This window comes from Alnus glutinosa, chromosome 9, assembly GCF_958979055.1.
Source record: "Alnus glutinosa chromosome 9, dhAlnGlut1.1, whole genome shotgun sequence".
NCBI lineage: Eukaryota > Viridiplantae > Streptophyta > Magnoliopsida > Fagales > Betulaceae > Alnus > Alnus glutinosa.
The window spans coordinates 26,925,815-26,948,334 of record NC_084894.1 but is presented as its reverse complement, the minus strand read 5'-3'; the positions used below and the strand labels follow the sequence as shown (position 1 = coordinate 26,948,334).

The 22,520-nt window shown below is 33.3% G+C and overlaps 2 protein-coding genes and 1 long non-coding RNA gene across 6 annotated transcripts; 1 reads left to right on the top strand and 2 right to left on the bottom strand.

The window, feature by feature from the left end:
* The first annotated feature begins 4,296 nt into the window (after window positions 1-4,296).
* LOC133877501 (disease resistance protein RPV1-like) lies at window positions 4,297-12,913 on the top strand. Of its 4 annotated transcripts, none has more exons than XR_009901749.1 (11): window positions 4,297-4,807; window positions 5,268-5,775; window positions 6,314-7,412; window positions 7,807-8,085; window positions 8,178-8,300; window positions 10,632-10,690; window positions 10,795-11,059; window positions 11,732-11,893; window positions 11,981-12,165; window positions 12,251-12,386; window positions 12,513-12,913. XR_009901749.1 is itself a non-coding variant. In XM_062315832.1 (7 exons), the coding sequence occupies exons 1-6, from the start codon at window positions 4,687-4,689 to the stop codon at window positions 10,376-10,378; spliced, it is 4,113 nt and encodes a 1,370-aa protein (XP_062171816.1). In that variant the 5' UTR covers window positions 4,297-4,686; the 3' UTR covers window positions 10,379-10,420; window positions 10,525-10,684. The 4 variants fall into 4 exon arrangements, 2 of the variants coding, with proteins under 2 accessions (XP_062171816.1, XP_062171818.1); XR_009901748.1 differs by having other exon boundaries at window positions 11,973-12,165; XM_062315832.1 differs by lacking the exons at window positions 10,795-11,059; window positions 11,732-11,893; window positions 11,981-12,165; window positions 12,251-12,386; window positions 12,513-12,913 and adding an exon at window positions 9,848-10,420 and having other exon boundaries at window positions 8,178-9,752; window positions 10,525-10,684.
* On the bottom strand, window positions 12,802-13,972 carry LOC133876939 (argininosuccinate synthase, chloroplastic-like). The gene is made up of 3 exons (XM_062315159.1): window positions 13,846-13,972; window positions 13,548-13,759; window positions 12,802-12,906 (listed from the first exon to the last, which is right to left on the bottom strand). The coding sequence occupies exons 1-3, from the start codon at window positions 13,970-13,972 to the stop codon at window positions 12,802-12,804; spliced, it is 444 nt and encodes a 147-aa protein (XP_062171143.1).
* Window positions 13,973-19,325: 5,353 nt separating this feature from the next.
* Window positions 19,326-21,571, bottom strand: LOC133878144 (uncharacterized). Its single transcript, XR_009901844.1, has 4 exons — window positions 21,433-21,571; window positions 21,292-21,356; window positions 20,685-20,741; window positions 19,326-19,648 (listed from the first exon to the last, which is right to left on the bottom strand). It is a non-coding gene; the product is annotated as an uncharacterized LOC133878144 (long non-coding RNA).
* Window positions 21,572-22,520: the final 949 nt, after the last annotated feature.

Sequence of the window (22,520 nt, the reverse complement as noted above, 5' to 3'; positions counted from 1 at the left end):
GCTTTATTTATTTATTTATTTTTTTACATAGATATTGTATTAACAAAACAAAGCTTAGGTGTACGTGATACCAATATACAGTAACAAACACTCAAAAATAGTGATTACAACGTAAAAAATTATGACTAAAATTAAAACATAAATAAATTTAAACAGATCGGATCTCTTTATTCCATGTCCAAAAGGTAGGAAGAAAAGCACTTACTATATATATAAAGCTTGGGAGCGGTTCTTGCATGACAACCGTCTACCTTAGAGCATCTCCAACAGATGCTTCAAAATAAGATTTTTGCTACAATGAACTTTTATACGCAAATGATTTGAATTGATTGTAGCACATTGAGTGAATATAATATAGAGAGCAATTATTTACTTTTTGTTTTTTTTATTGGTTTCTCTCTTCTTTTAACATATTGAAAAATAATATTTAAAAAAAATATATATGTGATGAAATAAATAATTTATTTGAATTTGTATTAAAAATATAATGATTAAAAAAAAAAAAGTGTTTTGAGTAGCAAAAATAAGACTAGAAGACATACTCATAAGCTTCCACGCACGCAGTATTAGTCTTCTAGAAGACTAGAAGACATACTCGTAAGCTTCCATACAATTGTTTGATCATGACAATTTGATTCCAGAGCTCCATACTGAGTAGAAGACGTACTATAAACAGAGCATTTTAGAAGTGCTTTACACAAAAACAGCACTTGCTTCTCATATAGATGTGCCATACAATTGTTTGATCATGACAATTTGATTCCAGTGCTCCATATATTGCTAGCTCTTGAATCCTTGATGCACAAGGATCCTTTTCGTTATCTTTGGGAAATTAACAAGTCGAGAACTAAATCAAATGATTATAAAATGTGAAATTACAATATTTCTTATAAACAACCGCAGTCATATTTCTAAAAAATCATATAAATTGCAGCATATACATTCCATACTTTTGAGTAAGATCAATTATGAATGTTTTAGTATTATGAGAGATGCATAGCTCAAATTCTATATAGGATGAATCTAAAATCAGTTATTGTGGTTAGCTTAAATTACAAATCCTTTTCTGCAGTCCAAAATCAGTTGATCATTAGAGATTCTCAGGGTAAGCCAAGATAATAATTTAGTTTTTGTAGTCAAATTTTGTCGAGAAACTTGATGTATTTCATTAATGTGCCACGTCATCAACAATGGAATAATGAAACGTGTCACTCTTGAAATATATATATATATATATTAAGAGAAATGATATATACAACCAAGTTTCTCAAGAGTGCGTTTCTGGTATTTGTTCGATCAGGAACATCAATTATATTTGCTTTCTCTTCTTGCCCTTTCTCGAGAGATGCAACTGCTACTTGTTCTGGTGCTTCTTTAACAATAGACTCCACAGCTGGTTGCTCTTCTGATTGGGCCTTAATAGTGTCATCCATTGGCTGTGGTACGACGCAAATTTTTTTTTTTTTTTTTTTTTTTTTAAATAATAAAAAAGTAGAAAGAATGGTCCGTTTAGGTGTTGAATTCGAATATTATTCGAATTCACTGCGCGAATTACGAGGTTTGACTTTGTGAGATAAAATTTGAAAAATTTTGAATTTTTTTGAAAAAGTTGAATGAAATATAATTTGTTTTTTGAAAAAAGTTGAATATTATTCAAAACAAACACACCTGTTAAACAGCCTAGATTGTAAAATAATCTAGCAAGGCAATAGTGCCAAACACCAAAAATATAAAAATTAAATAATTTATTCATATTAAATAATAATTATTTCAATAATTATTCCATATTAATTTTTATAACTTCAATTATTTTATACAATTTTTTATACCTGATTTAATTATTTTCTATCATGGTTATCCGCAAAAAAATTACTCTCATACAAAGACGGAGGAAAGGGGGGGGGCCAGTAGGGGCCATGGGCCCCCCCTCAATTTATTGAAAAACATAAAATAAAATTATTTAGAATGGAAATAAAGAACGAGAGTTCCTCAAATAGACTAGTTTCTAGTTATTGTGTATAGAGAACAAAGAAATGAAAGCATGTTAAGTGTTAATGGTTGAAACTTGAAAGTGTGTGGAATTAGAACTTTCTTGAAAGCAGGAGCGGAGCTACAGGGCACTGGCTCCTCCCATCAACCCACAATTTTTTTTTCTTTTTTTTAAACACTTGGTAAATTTTTTTTGATACCTTGGTTGCCCCCCAAAACCAACCATAAGGGGCATAGACATTATTAGTAAGGGCAAGCAGCAGACGACATGCCATTTTTAATTTGTAGGCTTTTATAATCCTATTTTAGTTTCAGAGCTTTTAGAAAGTTAGGTTAAAAAGAAGATCCATGAGAAAAAGATCTAAACGGTGCGTTTGAGGCGTTCTTAAATGTTTGGTGCGTTTGTGTTTCTAAACGTCCCGTTTTATTAAATCTTTTAAGAAACGACACTGACTAGACTTGGATTTAATGAAACGAATTGTTTAAAATCACAAACGCACAAGACCCAAGCCTAGTCATTGAATCCACCTTATACGCAATTGCTGTCTTTTGACTTTTTGTACTTTTCTTTTTGGGTCTTGTGCTTTTTTTTGCCTTCAATACAAAAACTAAGCCTTAAAAAAAAAAAATTACGAAAACCAAGCCTGGAAATAATTGTGGAAGAGACTAGAGAGCTTGTGTAGTGCTCTTTTTCTTTTCTTTTTTATTTATTTATTTTTTTAAATTTTTTTTTTAAGGGCAGTACAGGTCTTTTGAGTTTATTACTAAGCCAAACAATAATTTATTTATTTATTTTTTTGAGAACTAATTTCTGTTTTTTTATGCTTATAGCTTATGGGTGAAAATATAAATTACATTTAAACAATTGTTAATTAAATTATTTATGAATTTTGTTAGTTATATTTTTTATTGTTTGTAATCAATTTTTTTTTTTTTAAAAAAAAAAAAAAAAATTATCTCGCTCCCCCTAAGTTGATAATCTAGTTCTGCAACTGCTTGGAATTGAAAAGAACTGAAACTTGTGAGGGAATTCAGTGAAAGGGTTTGAGTTTGATTTCGCATACCTGGTGGAGTGGAGGAAGAGAGAAGGAATCGGGAGGAGAAGACAAATCCCTGGAAAATCCAAATCCAAGGCAAGTGGTTGGGTGTTCAGTTTAGGAAGGTGGAAAATGTGTGTGTTTGTACTTTGTATTTGGGAAAGTGTGACTGTGCGAGCATAGGTTGGAGAAGGAAAATGACAACAAAGAAGAACACTGTTCTGTTTTGGAGTGGAAATCTGGTACCTTTTTGTTTGGAGGTCGCTCGACTAGCCCCGGGATGGAAAATTTTTCCTCATTTTGTTTATTAAACTAACTTGTCTTTTTAGAATACATAAATTTTTTGTGTATTTTTTTTTTAAGAGGAGGTGACATTTGTTTTTAGAGCATGAGATTTTTTTTTTTTGTGTATTTTTAATCGCATTAATAAAAAAAAAAGTAAATAAGTAAATAAAAAATAAAAAATTGTGTTTTTGTGTATTTTCTGGCGTCCTTGCTCTCATACAACTATCAAGATATGATATGTTTACAACTTTCATATAACTCTTGTACAACTCTAACAATTTTTTTTTTAACATCAATCATTAGATTTTTAGGACCCACATGTAAAAAAATAAATCCAATAATTAGTTTAAAAAAAATTATTAAAATTGTATAAAAATTATACTACAATTATTAACTTTCACACAAACACATACACACAGCTTGGGAGCCGTTATTGCACAACAAAAGTCTATCTATGAGCATCTTCGATCAACAGATACTTTAAAGAATTCATATTAATTATATTTAACTAATATGTGTTCTTCACTAAAAAAATAAATAAATAAATAATAATAATAGTCCTTTTGACTTTTCAGGATATATATATATTTGTAGTTTCTCTTTTCCTCTATCACATTGAAATATAATCATTCCATATACTTTCTAGAGATATATTAAATTCGGTGCAATTCTTTTGCCTGATCTTACTGTAATAGAGTAAAAATATGTGAGGATACGTAGGAGAAGACCTTTTTTGTTTGGACATGTATGTATTTGAGTAAACCTGTTCTAATAACGCAATAAAACAAAAACATTGCACTGAATGTTAATCTTAATTTTAGTATTCACACCTTCACATTAAATTTATAATAACTTTTATTTTATTTTATTTTATTTTATTTATTTATGAGTTTCTCTTTTCCTTTATTGTGGCCAATATATCAACATTCCACATTCACATTTCCACTTTCACTTTTATTATAATATTACAAAAAAAAAAAGCATCTTGGACTCAGAAAAGCACGAGCCTCGGGACCAGGGGTACACTTGAAACAAAAAAGAGGTTCCGCCATTGCGAGTTTCGCGAAGCTTTCTTCATCTTCAAGAGGTGGCGCACATCAATAAAGATGGTAGGAAAGTGCTTGTAGCTTTCTTCATCTTCTTTCTTCTGATCCCTTTCTCTCTCCCTTTCCCTCCTCTGAACCGAAATTTCTCTTTCTCGTTACCCACAAATCCTAATCCAACTTCTCTGCCATCAAACCCAGAAACTGATCAGCGTTAAACCCATTTTGCTGGCATCCCCACATTTCTCACTTCTCTCCTAATATTACCCCACAAACCACGATTTCTTTCCCAAACTACCCCTACCACCCCCATCCCCCTCTATCTACCACCCATGGGCCAAAGCTTCAGTACTGTGATACCACCAAGCTTGAAGAGGAAGCGGGATCCTGAATCGGAGGACCAAAACCAGCAGGCTCGCAAGGTTCTCGTCGTCCAAGACCCAAACAAAGAAGGTACCGTTTTCAACCATTTAAAACTTTACCCTTCCTAACTTCAACTTCAATCCAACTCTCTTTCTGCTTGCCTTCTTTCAATATTAATGTTACAGGAATTATGGTTTCTGGTACGAATTAATTCTTGTTGCCATTTTTTTTGTTTTGTTTTTTTTTTTTTTTTTTTTTTTCAATTATGGAGAAATTATATTTTTATTAAAAACCAGCAAAAATAAAAATATGAAATTATTAGTAAGTTCAGATACCACTGAATCCTCATCAATATCGTACGTGTCCACTTTGGTAGCGTGAAACTTTGATTAGACGATAAAAAAATAAAAAATGAAGAAGAAAAGGATGAATCATCATAAAAAGAATTGGGATTTTAATTTTTGTTTAATAAATGATATTCTTTCTCATTTTTCAATTTACTTTCCAAAAAATCATTCTCTTTACTCGCCGAATATGTCTCCTTTTTCAGTCCAATCAAACTCAACCACAAGAACCACCTCGTCATCTTCTCAATCTGGTTGGGATTACGACGTCTTTCTGAGTTTCAGAGGTGAAGATACTCGCAAGAACTTTACCGATCACCTCTATTCCGCCTTGATGAGGGTCGGAATTCGTACCTTCCGAGATGACGAGGAACTTCAAAGAGGGGAGAACATCTCTACCGAACTACTCAATGCAATTCGTGGATCAAGGATTTCCATTGTGGTATTTTCCGAAGGCTATGCTTCTTCAAGGTGGTGCCTTGATGAACTTGTGGAGATAGTGTGTTGCAGGAGTACCATAGGCCACACTCTTCTTCCGATATTTTATCACGTAGACCCCTCGGATGTCCGACATCAGATTGGAACTTTTGTGGAAGCCTTTGCTAGGCATGAAAAGCGGTTTCAGACCGATATGGAAAGGGTGCGAAGGTGGAGAGCAGCACTTGCTGAAGCTGCAAGTTGTTCCGGTTGGGATCTTAATAACGTTGCAGATGGGTATTATGCTATGTACTCTTGTACTTTGTCATGCATTTCTTTCTTTTTTCTTTTCTTTTACAAAAGTTGATAAAAAAAAAAAAAAAAGAGGATAAACTTAACAAAACCCCCTAAATGTATTAAGGAAATTAGTGTTTGAGTTGAATGAGTTGATGGTTAATTTTCTTTTCCGTGCACACTCTATCAGTGTATCAAGATCATGCCATCTAGAGAAACTTTTTTTTTCCTGAATTATCAAGTCTAGTATAGCTTTTTAGATAAACTATCGTACACTTGAGAGGAATGATATTGTAACCATACTTTGTCCAAAACCATTGATGGCTTTTTTCTGCTAAAAGAAACCAAAATAATTGTTTCATGGCATGTCAATAGGAGAAGAAACTACATAGAAATTTATTTAAATGATAAGTGTCAATAATTTTGGTAAAACCTAATTATTTGTCATGACGTAAAATAATAATTAATAATTTTCTTTCTTCTTTTGTTTTCCTTATGCTTACTTTGTTGTGCTCTTTTCTATTTGAATCACAATAATTAGGTATGAATCAAGATTCATTAAAGAGATTGTTGAAGAAGTTTTGTGTAAAGTGAACCCCGCTCTCTTGAATGTTGCCAAACACCCAATAGGAATGAAGTCTCGTGTTGATGATATTAAAGTTTTATTGAATCTTGGAACAAGAGACGTTCGAGTTGTGGGCATTTACGGAATGGGTGGAATAGGTAAAACAACCCTAGCAAAAGCTGTCTACAATGAAATATGTGATGCATTTGAAGGAAATAGCTTTCTTTCAAACCTTAAAGAAAGTTCAGAAAAGCCTGATGGCTTAATCCACTTACAAAATCAACTTCTTTCTGATATATTGAAAATGAATTCGAAGATTGTGAATGTTGACAGAGGAACCAATATAATTCAACATAGAATTCATGGAAAAAAGGTTCTTGTTATTCTTGATGATGTGGATGACTTTGGAAACATACACATGTTAGTCGAAAAGCACTGGCTTGGTCCAGGAAGTAGAATCATTATAACAACTAGAGATGAACATTTGCTAACTCAATTGGAAGTAGATGAAAAATATGAAGTTGAAATACTGAATGATTGGGAGTCTCTTCAGCTTTTCAATTGGCATGCCTTCAAGATGACCAATCCAAATCCAAATGGAGATTACTCAAAGCTTTCGATTGAAGCAGTGAATTATGCCGGAGGACTTCCATTAGCTCTTGAGGTTTTGGGTTCTTTTCTTAAAGGAAGAAGCACTGCTGAATGGAAAAGTGAATTGGACAAATTACAAAGAACTTCTCATCCAAAGATTCAAAAAATACTTAGAATAAGTTTTGATTCATTGGACAGAATTATAAAGTACATATTCCTTGATATTGCATGTTTCCTTGTCAATATGGACAAAGAATATGTTATCAAAATACTTGATGGTTGTAATTTCTTTCCAGAGAGTGGTATCCCTATTCTCATTCAATTGTCACTTGTGACAATTGATTACCAAAATAAGTTGAAGATGCATAATCTAATTCGAGATATGGGAAGAGAAATTGTTTGTGAAGAATCGCCCAAATATCCAGAAAAACGCAGCAGGTTGTGGTTTTACAAGGATGTCTTAAATGTACTACACAAACCTACGGTAAGATGTATATGCATTTTTTAGTTGTGAAAAAAAAGGTGGAATGTGTATATACACATAAACATGTGCGCAGCCACATGTACGTACGTACGTACGTACATGTACATGTACATAATATACATATTATATAGGCATGCATGAGGTGCTCAGGAAAAAAAAAAAAAAAAAGAAGGTACGTATGCATGAGTGATTTGCCATTTTGTCATTTGGCCATTTTGCCAAGCATGCTTCATAGTTTGAATAGTGTATCAATGTAACTCATATGTGATTTGACTTTAAATTCAAAACTTTTCTAAATCAAGTCAGGTTGAGAATGTATAGGCATATTCAAAATTATTCTAGATTTACACAATATGAGGATGTGCGTTGCTAATCCAGCCATCTATTTTGCTAGGGTTCGAAGAAAGTTGAGGGTCTCATCTTAAATCCCCCGCTACTTGAAGATGTAGAACTAGAAACTAAAGCATTTAAAAAAATGACGAATTTGAGATTACTCCAAATCAATGATGTTCAACTTACAGGATCCTATGAATATCTCTCCAAAGAGCTTAAATGGCTTTGTTGGCATAAGTGCGCTCTAATATCTCTTCCACGAGATTTTCATCTAGAGAACCTGGTTATTCTTGATATGCAGCATAGTAAAGTCAAACGAGTTTGGAAGAAGAAGAATAAAGTATGACAAATCTTATAATGATTTTTTTTTTTCCTGCTAATGTTTAAATGTATAACTAACAAGTACTTTTCTTTTGTTTATTTTTCTCACAGATTTTCAACAAGTTGAAGGTCCTTAATCTTAGCAATTCCAAATATCTCACTAGATCACCATATTTCTCACAAGTCCCACAACTGGAGATACTAGTACTTGAAGGTTGCACAAGCTTGGTTCAGGTTCATGATTCCATTGGACATCTCAAAAGACTTGTTTTATTGAATTTAAAGGATTGCACAAACCTGAAGTATCTTCCAAGAAGCATTTTTAACTTAGAATCTCTTGAAACTCTTGACTTATCTGGCTGCTCAGCATTTGAAAAATTACCGAATCAACAACCATCTTCCTTTGGTTTTTTCATGAATCTCAAAATTGCATCATTTTCTGGATGTAGCTGTCTCACCAAATTACCAAACTTCTTACAATCCCCACATCTAGAAAGGCTAGTACTTGAAGGTTGTAAAAGCTTGGTTGAGATTCACGAGTCTATTGGACTTCTAAAAAGACTTGTTTTGTTGAATTTACAAAGGTGTGAGAAGCTTAGGAATCTTCCAAATAGTATTTCAAACTTAGAATCTCTTGAAACACTCGACTTGGGGGATTGCTATAATTTTGAGAATTTACCGGAACAATTAGGGAATATGACGGCTTTAAAAAAGCTAGTGCTGAACTTCACTGCTATTAAGCAACTACCATCCTCCTTTAGGCTTTTGGAGAATACCAAAAATGTAAGTTTTTTTGGATGTCAATATCTTATCGAATCACCAGAGTTCTCACGAACCTCACATCTAGAGGATTTGACATTTGTAGGTTGTACAAGCTTAGTTAAGATTCACGAGTCCATTGGACATCTAAAAGGACTTAAATTACTAAATTTAGGAGGGTGCAAGAAGCTTAGGGGTCTTCCAATTAGTAGCACTTCTAACTTAAAATCTCTTCAAAGTCTTATATTGACTGGCTGCTCAAAACTCGACAAGTTACCTGAACAATGGGGGAATATGATGGCTTTAAGCAAGTTGGAGGCACACGGAACTGCTATTGAGCAAATACCATTGTCCTTGGGTCTTTTGAGTAGTCTCAGTGTTTTAACATTACCTGGATGTGGAGGACTGATATCATCCAAAAGCTCCAACTGCATAAGTTTGTTATCCATTTCTGAATTATGTTCATTGACAACACTAGATCTCAGTTGCCACAATTTGTCTGAAGCCGAGATCCCCATTGAATTTGGATATTTATCTTCACTCGAAGAATTGAATTTATCAAGAAACAATTTTCGTAACCTACCTAGTTGCATCAGCCGCCTTTCTAAATTACAGGAATTGATTTTGAACGAGTGTACTACACTTCAATCAATTTCACTTCCTAGAAGTGTAATATTTTTGGGAGCAAATGGCTGCACATCATTGGAAAGAATCTTAGTTCTGACGAATGAGAGTTCAGGATCTTCTGACCATGATAATCTCAACAACTGGCAGAAGTCCGCAAAAATTGGACTTGATAATTGCCACAAACTGGTTGAGATTCAAAATTTGGAGAGTTTGCTATGTTTACCTGGTTATATTAGCATGGGAAACTGCACCAATCTATCATCTGGTTTTAGGGAGAGTGTTCTCCCGTATCTTCTCAAGGTTCTCTCTCTCTCTCTCTCTCTCTCTCTCTCTCTCTCTCTCTCTCTCTCTCTCTCTCTCTCTCATTTTATGACACAAACACTTTTTTGAAATAGACGATGTGCGAGACAGACTATAATCAAGATCCTTTCGTTTTCCTCCCCGGAAGTGAGATTCCAAATTGGATTAGCCATCAAGCAATCGGTTCTTCAATATCCTTTCGTGTACCTCCGTTATTGGCAGGTAAAATCAGCAAGGTGCTTTTCTGCATTGTTTGTGCAGTAAACAAGAAAGCAGTCTCAGGCAGTATAATACCCCAAGGGGGTTCGTTGAGATGGAAATGGAGATTTTGTAATAAAAGTTCAAGAGACCAGTCCAACAACTGGGATGACTGGGAAATAGTGCCACATACTTGGGTTGTACCAGATTTTGATATCTTTGAAGATCATATACATGCATTAAAGATGACTGACTCTGTGTGGATAGAACGACTTCAGATGAAAAGTGGAGATGAAATAGAGTTCGCCGTCGATCTACAAGTGCGGCGCCAAGGAATTAATATTCCATTTTATAACTCAAAAAAGTGTGAAATTGATTCGCAAATTATGGAAGTGAAGAGGTGTGGAATCCATCTGTGGAATCTATGAGCAATTCTAGATAATTTTGCAAAATTCCACCCCAAATATATGGTATCTAGATATCCCTTGCTGCCTTTTGTAATTTTTAAAGTTTAATATTTAGAAATTCAAATAAAATATTTTATTTTATTTTTTATTCTTCTTTTTCTTTGTAGACAGTCGTGGCGGATAAAAAAACAAATAGGTGAAATGCATGAGAAACCGTTTCCTACTGTCACTGAAATTCCCTCACTCACAGACGACATATGTATGCCTTATGCAGCTGCCACGCAATCATTCCTCCACCGAGCCAAAGTTGCTTGCAAAGAACTCAAGTCAAAGGCAAAAATTTCGAACGCCTTGCTCATCTTCAAAGTCTCAGATGACTTGGTTTACAGATTCTGATACAAAGATTCCACTAATTTTTTTTTTTTTTGTTTGTTCAGAAGCCTAATCCGAGTCTCCAGCATCAAACTCAGAAACAGAGCGCTGATCGAACCCATTTCCATTGGCTTCTCTGGCGTGGTTGAGCACCGAAGCCACTGATAAGGGCACAGAGGTGAAGCCGAGGGTGGTGGTGGTGGGCTCTGAGTGGGCCGCTTGCAGGTTCATGAAGGGCCTTGACACCAAGCTCTACGACGTGGTGTGCGTCTCCTCGGAACCACATGGTGTTCACACCCCTCCTGGCCTCCACCTGCGTGGGCCACATGTGTAAGCGCTATAATAAGTTATAGAATTCCATTTGATGCACTAGCTAACTCTTGTCTGGTGCAATCTGCAAAAGAAGAAAAAGTCGAACTAATTTCATGATCAGAGTTGAAGGAAAAGCAGTTGTCCTTTGCTTATTATATTTGAATGATATGATAAATCCATCAAATAGTCTAGTTACACGTACATATGTGGTGTCAGGTTTTGAGGTTTTAGTTTCAAAAAGGCTCAGCTATAAGAAATTTGGTCCCACGGGAGTTGAATTCATTGATTTTATCATGAGAGATGTTTGCCAAAAAGATATGTGCTACTAAACGTATAGTTGACAAAAGTAAGAGGTGCATGATTATAGGAAGAACTTGTTTGCCTGTGTCTTAAAAATGTTGTTGTGGATTATGTATTGCATATTCTCAAATTGAAAGTTTTAATCTGATCTTTGTTGTGGAAGATAAATTAAGTTGTTAGTTGTAAAAGGTAAAATCCGAAATGAACCATTTTTCTCTTAAAGGAACTTGGGCCTTCTCCTAAGGATATGTAAGGCTCCTCTCACTAGCAACATTTGGGATGTTGAACTACTGTGGACATTGCAATTTTTAACCCCCAACCACCGCCTCTCCCAAATTTTAGTTATGAATCTATATATTCATTTTTCATTAAGTAGTTTCTCTCGGTCAGGATTTCCATCTTGTCTGTGGGATTGTCAAGGATGTTAAAAGCTCAAAAGTTAATTCTTAGTGATGGCACTGAGGTTCCATATGGACTGTTAGCGTGGTCTATGGGTGTTGGCCCCTCTCCTCTTGTTAACTCTCTGGAACTTCCAAAATCTTCAGGTGAAAGGTTAGTTACTAGTTCTTTTTGGCTCATGAAAATGCATTTCTACCAATGGTATTGGCTCTTTGATATGCCTCCTTTTTAGTTTTCAAGGTTGCAGAGCGGCAAGGAAAATATCCATCTTATCTATTAAATAGAATTGGTAAAGTTGGTGGAGGTCATGCCAATGGTGCAAATGCCATGGAACTGGGAGATATATGCATTTGTTTACAAGCATCTAGGAAGCATGACAAGCATTGGCAGATACAAGGCTCTAGTAGATATCTTTGGCAGAGCAAGTTGAGTTTTTAGTCATCCTGGGCCTTCTCTCTTGAGCTATTAAGTTAAATTGGACCGTGGAATGATGCAGCTGCAATTTTGCAGGATTTGTCAGTTGGTTTATTTGGCGCTCAGCATATCTGACAGAATCGTGTTATAAGCCGGAGGAAACAGATTTGTGTGGCAATCAACCTTGGTGTTTGGTCGTGATATTAGCAGAACCTAGATTTTGTAATACAAGGTATCTTTATCTTCTTGTAGGAGTCTATGCCTACTTTTCTCCCTCCCTGTTCCTGATTTCTGGATGAGTGGTTTGCGGAGTATACACTACTGCAGTTAGGCGTAAATATTTTGTTACTACTTGCAGGTCAGCAGTCATGCCACGTTTCCACATGCACATCTTCATGGTGTGAGTCCATTTGAATTCGAGGATGATACATATCAAATCATGGACGTAAAGTGAAGAAAATTGTCCATTTGATTTTATTGTTTTGTTTTACTCCCATAACAACCCACATATTCGTTCCTAAGATCCAGATGATAGATATCAAATCATGTATCTCTTGTTCGTTCATATTGAAGTTGCCTTTTAGCTGAAAAATGTTTGTCCTGTTTTATAGAATCATGCATGTGAATTCCTTTCGTTCACTTATATCTCAGCCCCAAGACCTCCAACAGTCGAGGTTGGGGAGAGCATTTTCAGACTGGTGAACAGGCAATGCAGACTGCATAACCTTAACTGATACATGATTTTGTGTTATCTGTTCAGTTTTTTGGTAAATAACTAGTATCAATGAATTAATTTTGCTAGAGAAATGAACTAACCTTGATGGATGACAAATTGAAATCATTGCCCAATCAAAAAACCCAAGTTGAATTAAAAGCCAGAACCTGTTTGCATCTGATAGGATATTATTGGATTGGCATATTTATAAGCAAAGTGGATGCAACTATGAAGTTCATCCTCAAGGAGATGACATTTCATCTCCTTTTCGCTAATGGGCATCCTATTGAAGTTGCTTCAATAAAGTTGTAGAAGATTAATAGATATGCCCCACTAGAAGTGCGGAACCATTTTTGTCCAAATCAATCACAAAACAAACTAGAAAACTAAAACGTGTCACAAAAAGGAACCCCTAAATTAATAGATGGTAAATCTTAAGAACCTAATAGTAGTTGTTAAACTAATCCAAATGGATTGTTAATCAGAATGACAAAACAAGGGAGGTCAAGCCTTAGATATCCCGCATAAGCATTGATTGAACCTTTGTTGGATGACCATAAAGCCATATAAACCCAGCAGCATCATCAGCTTGATCATAGATCAGGCTATCCTCAAAAGAAGAGATATCTTTCCTGTACAAGCTATAAGGGCTACTTCGGCTTACTATAGTAACATAACCTCTGTATATAGTTTGAGTTCAACTGAACCTGTCGTACACTCGGTAATCTTCTCCATGAATTTATCCAATGACTCACAAAGTGGGTCAAACCATCTGCCTGCGTACAATAGCTCCGCATATTTGAGGGCGAGCGAATCCTTAACTTGCATGGTTTCTCGATCAATAGCTAAAGACTCCAACTCTCGTACAACGGTGAAGAGGATTGTCCCACCTGGAGTTTCATACACCCCACACAGCTTTTCATACCAACAAGTCGGTTTTCAACCATGTCAACTCGGCCAATTCCATGCCTCCCACCAATCTTGTAGTTGTTGAGCTCATTAAGTAGGGATGCCGAAGAAAGCCTCTTCCCATTGACTGAAACGGGAAGACCTGATTCTACTCCAATTTCAACATATCTACAGGGAATCAGTGGCGGATGCATTCATGGCCCCTGCTGGAGTTAAAAAAAAAAAAAAAAAAAAAAAAAAAAAAAAAAAAAAAAAATTAAAATAAATAAATATTTCTTCAGTAAATTTTCATTGCAAGGGCTAATGGCCCCTATGCCCTTCCTATTCTCTAATGCTAATAGCCCATCTGTACCACCGTCTTTTTTCTTTTCTTTTCTTTTCTTTTTTTTTTTTTTTTTTTCTTTTTTTTTAAGTCTATAAGACTACTAGACAAGTCACTGAAGACAAACTTTGCGTACAAGTACAAAACGTAGGAATCAGGCTACTACTAGTCTATTAGTGTTAGGGACTTTACATGGAAAACGAGGTGGAAGCCAAAAAGTACATGAGAAAATGAAATGAAGAAGTAAAAATGTTTAGACAGTTTTTGTAGAACCAAGAAGTGCACGAAGATTATCTTGATTTTTTTGGCAGAAAAAAATTAAATTAAAATGAAAACGAAAAAAAAAAAAAAACGTCTCAATCGTGTGGTGGAAGCCAAAAAGTACGTGAGAAAATGAAATGAAGAAGTAAAAATTTTTAGACAGTTTTTGTAGAACCAAGAAGTACACGAAGATCATCTTGATTTTTTTGGCAGAAAAAAATTAATTTTAAATTTTAATTAAAGTATTTTAAATTTGATGCGCATAATAATTTAAAATTACAAAATTTGTATTCTAATATTATTGAAGGCCAAGAAACAAGGCCGCCAATAAAGACGGTTAAACAAGAAAGGATATTAGGGACATGACCGTCACGAAAAATTTTAGCTCTATCTGAAACTCTGAACAAATTAAAGACTAAAATAAGAGCATAATTTTTGAAATACCCTTCGATCCTAACCAAACACCCATCAGATAACAACTATAGGAACGTTCAAAAGTGTCGTGGTACTTTAATAATAGCATTTTTCTAGTTTACAATCGATCTTCTAATTTTTAAATAAATATATTATTTTCGAATCTGATTGACGGCACCAGAGGGCCATTCATGCTTGAAACGTGGCACCCACAATTAGAAATTCAACTGCTATATTGGGATTATTTTCTGCTGGGTGTTGACTTGGAGTTATATATGTTAAATAAGTATTTTTTAAATTTTCAATTTACTTTAAAAAAAAAAAAAAAAAAATACACATATCCCTTTCAAACTATCATTCAATTGTCAATGTACTCCCTAAACTACCAATTGTGTTAATGTTTTCCCTCAAACTACCAAAAAATGTCAATATCCCCCAAGGCCAACAAAAAGACAAAAATAACCCTATTTTTTTTTTTAATAACACAAAAATGTCCTTATAAATTTTTTAAAAAAAATTATTGAAAAAAAATTAAATTAGAAACGAAAAAATAAAATAAAAAACGAAAAAAGAATGATTTTTTTTAAAAAAAAAAAATCAAACGAAAAAATAACTGAAAATTATAAAAACAATTTAAAAAAACGAAAAAATAAAAATAAAAACCAGTTTTTTATTAAATTAAAAAAAAAAAAAAAAGAACAATTTTTTTTTAATAAAAAATCAAACGAAAAAAAATAATTATTTTTTAAAAATAAAATGAAACCAAACAAAAAAAAAAGTTTTTAATTTTTTTGGAATAAATTTTTGTTATTTTATATTTTTTAATAATTTTTTTAGTTTTGTATTTTATTTTAATAATTTTATGAAGGGTATTTTTGTAATTAGGAGGACATTGACAATTTTTTAGTAGTTTAGGGGGAGAGATTAACGCAATTGCTAGTTTGGGGGGTACATTAACAATGAAGTGGCAGTTTGAAAGGATTATGTGTACTTTTTCTTTTTCTTTTTTTTTCTTTTTTTTTTTAAATATGATAAATAAACATATCAAAACCAAAAGTAGTTCAATGAATGCGGGCCTATTAGGCTATTACGACTCGGTCTTATTGCATTATATATATTAAACACAAAAAATGATACAACTAATCATATGAGATGTCATACGGTTTATAATATTTTTGCAAGTCCATTGTAGATTGAATCCAATAAGAGTGTCACGCAGATCTTACAAAAACTAAACGAGAACCTTTTTTATATTCTTCATAACTCATTTATAAGACTTTGTTTCTCTGTCCAAATATTCCAAGAAATTAAGGTGATTTTTTTTTTTTTTTAAAGAAAATTAACTTAGGGTAAACTCTTTGGGGAGCTTAAAAATTCCAACTCAAGCACACTATTGTTTGGCTTAGTTGGTTAGAGCTTGGGACAGTAGGGCATTTCTCCCTTCTGATCCCAAGTTCGAATCCTGTTGGGTACAAACTCTTTCTTGGGGCCAACCACCCAGGTTGTGGGAGGAGGGGGGGTTTTGAACTTCTGATCATCTACCTACGGTTTAAGGCCCAATGTCTGGGGTTGCGTTGAACATTGGGCTAGGGGATTAATCATCGGTTCCTGACACGCAGCTACTGCGTTCGGAAGGTTTGACTACCACCTTGGTGAACCAGTTGTTCAACGAATGAGGTACATTGCAGATATAGGGAGGAGGGATACCCCTAATAAAAATAAATAAATAAAAAAGAAAACAAATGAAAAGAAGACAAACAAAGGGTGTTTGATTGAACTAGATGGATGATGTGGTGAACAGATTGTAAAACCTTTGGGTGTTTTGACTATAGAGAACGTGACATTAAATTCCAGAGAAAAAAAATTACAGAACTTTAAGATTGAACACTGGCGTTAGTCGATAACTCTGATACCACAAAAGAAAAGATAATGCTACAAAAATATAAAATGAAAAGCTGAAAATAAATAAGAACAGTGAATTTTACGTGGTTCAGTCTATGACGGATGTCTACATGATAAAGTCCAAATAGCTACATTATGCTCTTATTACTTTTAGTTTACAACATAAAATGCTCTATTTATAGAGATTACAGATGAAATATAATCATAATTAAATCCCTTACTTTAAGGTGATTCAATTCTCGTCAAATCCTTAACTTCAGGGTAATCCAAATATACTCTAACAGTTACTTGATTAATTCTTGGCACGAATGACAAAAAACGAAGCCGCCAATAAATGCTATTAAACAATGAGTGGATGTATAGGGGCATGATCATGACGAGACTTCTCAACTCTATTTGAACTCCCTGAACAAAGGATTCAAATAGGAGCATGTATGACTCTCAAAATTAGGGTCAAACTCAGCATCTGAGATTTGAGAGGGTAAAATTGAAAAAAAAAATAAAATTTGGGAGAGCAAAACTAAAAAAATTAAAAAAATTTAAGGATAAATTTTTATTTTTTATTTTTTATTTTTTTTAAAAAAAAATTAAAGAAACCATGGGGTTTATGTGCACCTTCGCCCATGCTCGAAATATCCATTAATCCTACCCAATGACCTATAGGCTTTAGGGTAACAACTATAGGAATGTTAAAGTGTCGTGGTACTTGAATAATAGCGTTTTTCTAGACCCACGTTGACAACTTGAGAATCTATTTTCTAATTTTTAAGAGAAATGCTTGGTTGTACACTCTCATCACACTCATATTCCACTCTTGTCTACATGGACCAATAATATTGTTAAAAAAATCAGGATCCCACTACACTCTCTATACTATCTCTCATATTATTGGTCAATGTAAAAAAGAGTGGGATAGTGATGGGATGAGAGTGTACAACCAAGTATTTCTCAATTTTTAAATAATTAATATATTATTTTCGAATCTTATTGACGGCACCAAAGGGCCATTCATGCTTGAAACGTGGCAACCACATTTGGAAATTCAACTCCTATCTTCTGAGATTATTTTCTGCCGGGTGTTGACTTGGAGTTATGTTAAATAAGTCATTTTTAAATTTTAAATTTACTTTTTTTTAAAAAAAAAAAAAAAAAAATGTATATGTACTAGTACATCATAAACATATCAAAACCAAAAGTAGTTAAATGAATATGGGCATATTACGACTCGGTCTTATTGCATTATATCTATTTATTAAACACAAAAAATTATACAGCTAATCATGTGAGATGTACGTCATACGGTTTAAAATATTTTTGCAAGTCCATTAATTGTAGATTGAATCCAATAAGAGTGTCACGCAGATCTTACAACAACTAAACCAGAATCTTTTTTATATTCTTCATAACTCATAAGACTTTGTTTCTTTGTCCAAATATTCCAAGAAATTACGGCGATTTCTTTTAAAGAAAATAAACTTCTGATAAACTCTTTTTAGGGAGCTGAAAAATATAAAATCACTTCACATCGTTAAACTTATTTGTGTTAGATGAGACAATGTAGCCGATGACACAACCTCTTTGTCAATCAGGTTGCAACCAATCACCCAAATCATGATTCACTTACACCACATTCTAGAACTTCCCAAACTGTGAAACCAAATCATGGGATCTAGTCGTGCTGTCCAAGCAGTATCCTCCAATCCATTTGTCACTCCTCAAATTGTAGAACCTGCCGAGGCAATCAATCACATTAGGCAAGACTGCTCTCCATCCAATAAGCCTTGCCTATTTGTAAGAACAAAAATTGATTAAAAAATAAGGTTGCCCAATCTCAAGGAATGCAATATCAGCAATCAGCGGTCAAGGTAGGATTTTGTTCTCTTTTTTATTTTTTTATTTTATGAATAAAAAAAAAAAAAATAAAGTAAAAAAAAATTGATTAAAAATATTAAAAAAATATATCTAACGAAATAAATAAACAATATAATAAAATTTAATTATTGTTTAAAACATATTAATGTAAATTACAATTTATTTTTGTCTTACCTCACATGTTAATTTAGTCAATTGTCTTTTACGAGTCTTCATATATTTATAAACAATTAATTTAAAAGAATAATGTAAATATAAAAGATTGATTACATTCCTGAATTTTTTTAAGAAAGAGAAACTTTTTGCTCTGTTTTGGAGAAATCAATTAGGCAACGTACATGGTTTAATGTTTTTAATTTTTTTTTTCCCTTTTTTTTTTTTTTAAGAAATAAAACATGAGTCAAGCAAAGGCAAAAATTTCACCAACACAGAGGAGCATTTGTCCCAAAAATTATATACCGAGAAAAAAAAATGAAAAAGAAAAAACAAAACAAAAAAAGTGCCAATATTGAATAAGCAAGAACTTGTTAAAAGCATAAACTAAGATCAAGAACACAATTGACCTGCTACAAGAACAACTGCTCATAACCCGTTACATATAGCCTACTATCTCACCATGTAAGAGCTGTGACGACCCGTTTTTTTTTATTATTATTTTTTGAAAACATACAAACGGATTTTCACAGTGGCACGACTACTTGTCGCTCAGCCAACATAACATACACGTTCCATAACATGTATCTGATATTCAGAGTTACATCTAACACAGCGGAATATAAATATCAATGTGCAGCGGAACACATATCATAAGCGGAAATACATCTAATACATCACAGTTAATATCAACAACAAGAGCCATTTACATGTCTATCTATTTAAGGCTTATAAAATATTTTACTATAATTACATATCAAATTATAGGCTCAACAAATACGTAAATCACGTAAGACACGAGCCATAAATAGAATACCCAAAATATGGACTACCCATGAGTCCATAACTTATGACTGTCGCGATGTGCTCCAATCATAACATCCCATACGCTAGGTGGACGGGTCAATATCTATATCTGTAGAACCTGCAACCAAAGCATCAATGTCTATACAGTTGCGGGGGTTGCCGCATCCATACAGGTGGAATTACGAGCCTACCGCCTTAGCATAAATAATTACACTAAGATCTCAGAGGTATACTATTCACTGAGTTTTCGCAAAGAACCAACTTTTCTTTTCTAGTCATGCGTACACTATAACAGCCACCAATTTTATAAACTTTTGTTTGAAAACCCCTATAGCTGATATAGCAAACACCGACTCATAGAAAACATTTAAACATACTAGGCAGCTAAGATTATACGTAGAAGTTCCGTTGTAAAAACAACTACGTACGACCTCACCTACAATAATACTTTGTGGTTTGTTTGCTTAGGTTTACATAACCCTTATGTTAGAAATCAATGGCATTTAAATCATGCAACCATCCGATAGAAATATACATAAGCTCTTTTCCATTAAAACTCTTATGCATATTAATACATCTAGCAAAACTACTCATAATATAAAAACATCACTCATCAAAACCATGCTATGAATGATTATGCAATGCACATCATGGAAATTAATCCAAGCATCATGGGTTACCCCAAGCATCATGGGTTACCCCAAGCATCATGGAAATAAATCCAAGCATCATGGAAATTAATCCAAGCATCATGGGTTACCCCAAGCATCATGGGAATTACCCCAAGCATTGTTTCCCGTGAGTTATGAACCTCACTTCGATGCACGTTTAGCGTTCATATGCATATGCATCATGCTTCAAAACAATATACACAATATACATTTCATTTTATGAATCATACCTTTAACACATGCTTTCTTTACAAAACATAATCAATTCAACATGTCATTTCTTTAACAATTTGCATAACTTAAATCTTCATACTCACTCTAAACTCACCAATCATATTCATAGTTCAAAACATCATCAATATTTCAATATACTCCAAAGTACTCAAATCATCCAAAACAATTCGATCATAATCAACATACAGTTGGTTCAGGTTTGTAAAACAATATATATTTTGCAATTCATCATTTTAGAAAATAATACTTCTCAGTGAGTAGAATACTCACTTTGGCTGCGCGGATATTAAGCACTAAGCCAACTAGACACCACCTTGCAATGCGTCACTGTGAAAATACACATTGCACATTATTTGACATTTCTAACATTAGACCGACATTTAACTCTTAAATTGCTCAAGGGCTAACCCTTGAAAAACCCATAATATTTTAAGGATCCCAATTACTCACCCATAAATCTAGACACTACCTAAACTCAATTAACACTAACCCAAAGTATTTACTTGGGGTTAGACATTAAAATCACCATCTCAAATAATTTCCTATAACATCAAATATTAATCCCAAATTATAATCATTAATCTATAAATTATTTTCACTAACATTTTCTCAATATTATTAACCCTAATATTATTTCATAAATATTTTTACATCAATTACTAACATATTAACACGATTTAATCATCTAGATTTTTAATCACTTAAAAACCCCAAATTAGTTTAACCTATCAAATTAGGGTCTCTAAACTTTAAATCATAATTTATAAACACTACCTCAAACACAATATTATTAACCCAATAGTTTTTACTAAGGGTTAATCACAATAAATAGCATTTTAACAAAATACCCGAAAACTAATGTCTATAGAAAACTTACCAAAAATTCGCCAAGCAAAGACCAAATGCTCGGGAAGCTCCTAGCAACTCCAAACTACCCAAAATCTAGAGAAAACGCCAAGTTAAACTCATCTCTATAAGATTTATAAAAATCTCCAAAAATGCTAGTTTAGCGATTTACCTCAAAACGATCGGTAGAAACGTAGATCGAGCTTCGTAGATCACGTTACCGAAGTCGGATCGAAGATCGGACCGTTGGATCTTCATAGATCAAGGATTTTCTATAAAAATCCATAACAGAAAAATAAGGAGGAGAGGCATTCCTCCCTCCTTTTAAAAATATTACTTTTTACATTTTTAATAATACTAAAATTATTTTAACTATTCATTTACTCAAATTTTATACTCTAAATATTAAATAATGTCCCGGACATTACAAGAGCAGTCACAGCGGATTAACTACTTTCTCTATTTGGCTAGAATAACTTAACTTTTGCTTAAAACTCACTTTTATCGACTTATGTAAAGCAAAGCTAAAATGGCGTTTGTTAAAATTTTATGAGACTTTGCACTATTCACAAATCTACTTTTATTTTATTGTTTTTTTCTTTCACTTTCTTCCATTCTCTCTCTCTCTCTCTCTCTCAAATATTCTTTCTTCTTCTTCTTTCCGCGCGTTCGTCTTTGAATTTTCTTCTCCCGCATAGGTTGGACTTGGGAAGCACTTTCTTTTCTAAAAGTGACATGAATTCGCATCTATTTTATAAGTGATGTGAATTCACGTCTTTTTCTAAAAAGGGACGTGCATTAATGTCATTTTTAAGAAAGGGACGTAAATAATTCACTTCGCTTGTTGTACAAAATGTCATAATTTATTCAATTCACATCGATTATAAAAGAAAATGACGTTAAATTTTTTTTCATTTTGCATCCTTTATTAGTAAAGGACGTGAAAATTGTATCATTTAAAAGGAAATGACGTCAACTCACAAATTAATATCGCTTGTTGCAAACGACACAAAAAAAGTCACAAAATGCCCCCTTTTTTTGTAGTTAGTGTGAAAAACATCGAAGAACATGTGGTTTACATCATACTGAAAACTGTTGTGTTTTAAATATTGAAAACTGTTGTGTTGTGAAAAAAAAATTAAATTACAAGTGCTGTAATTTTTTCAATAGTCAAGATCTAACTTCATTTTCTTTATTTCTTATAAATTATTTAAAACTAGATTTTGGTTATTGAAAAATTATAGCTGTAATTTTTTGTAC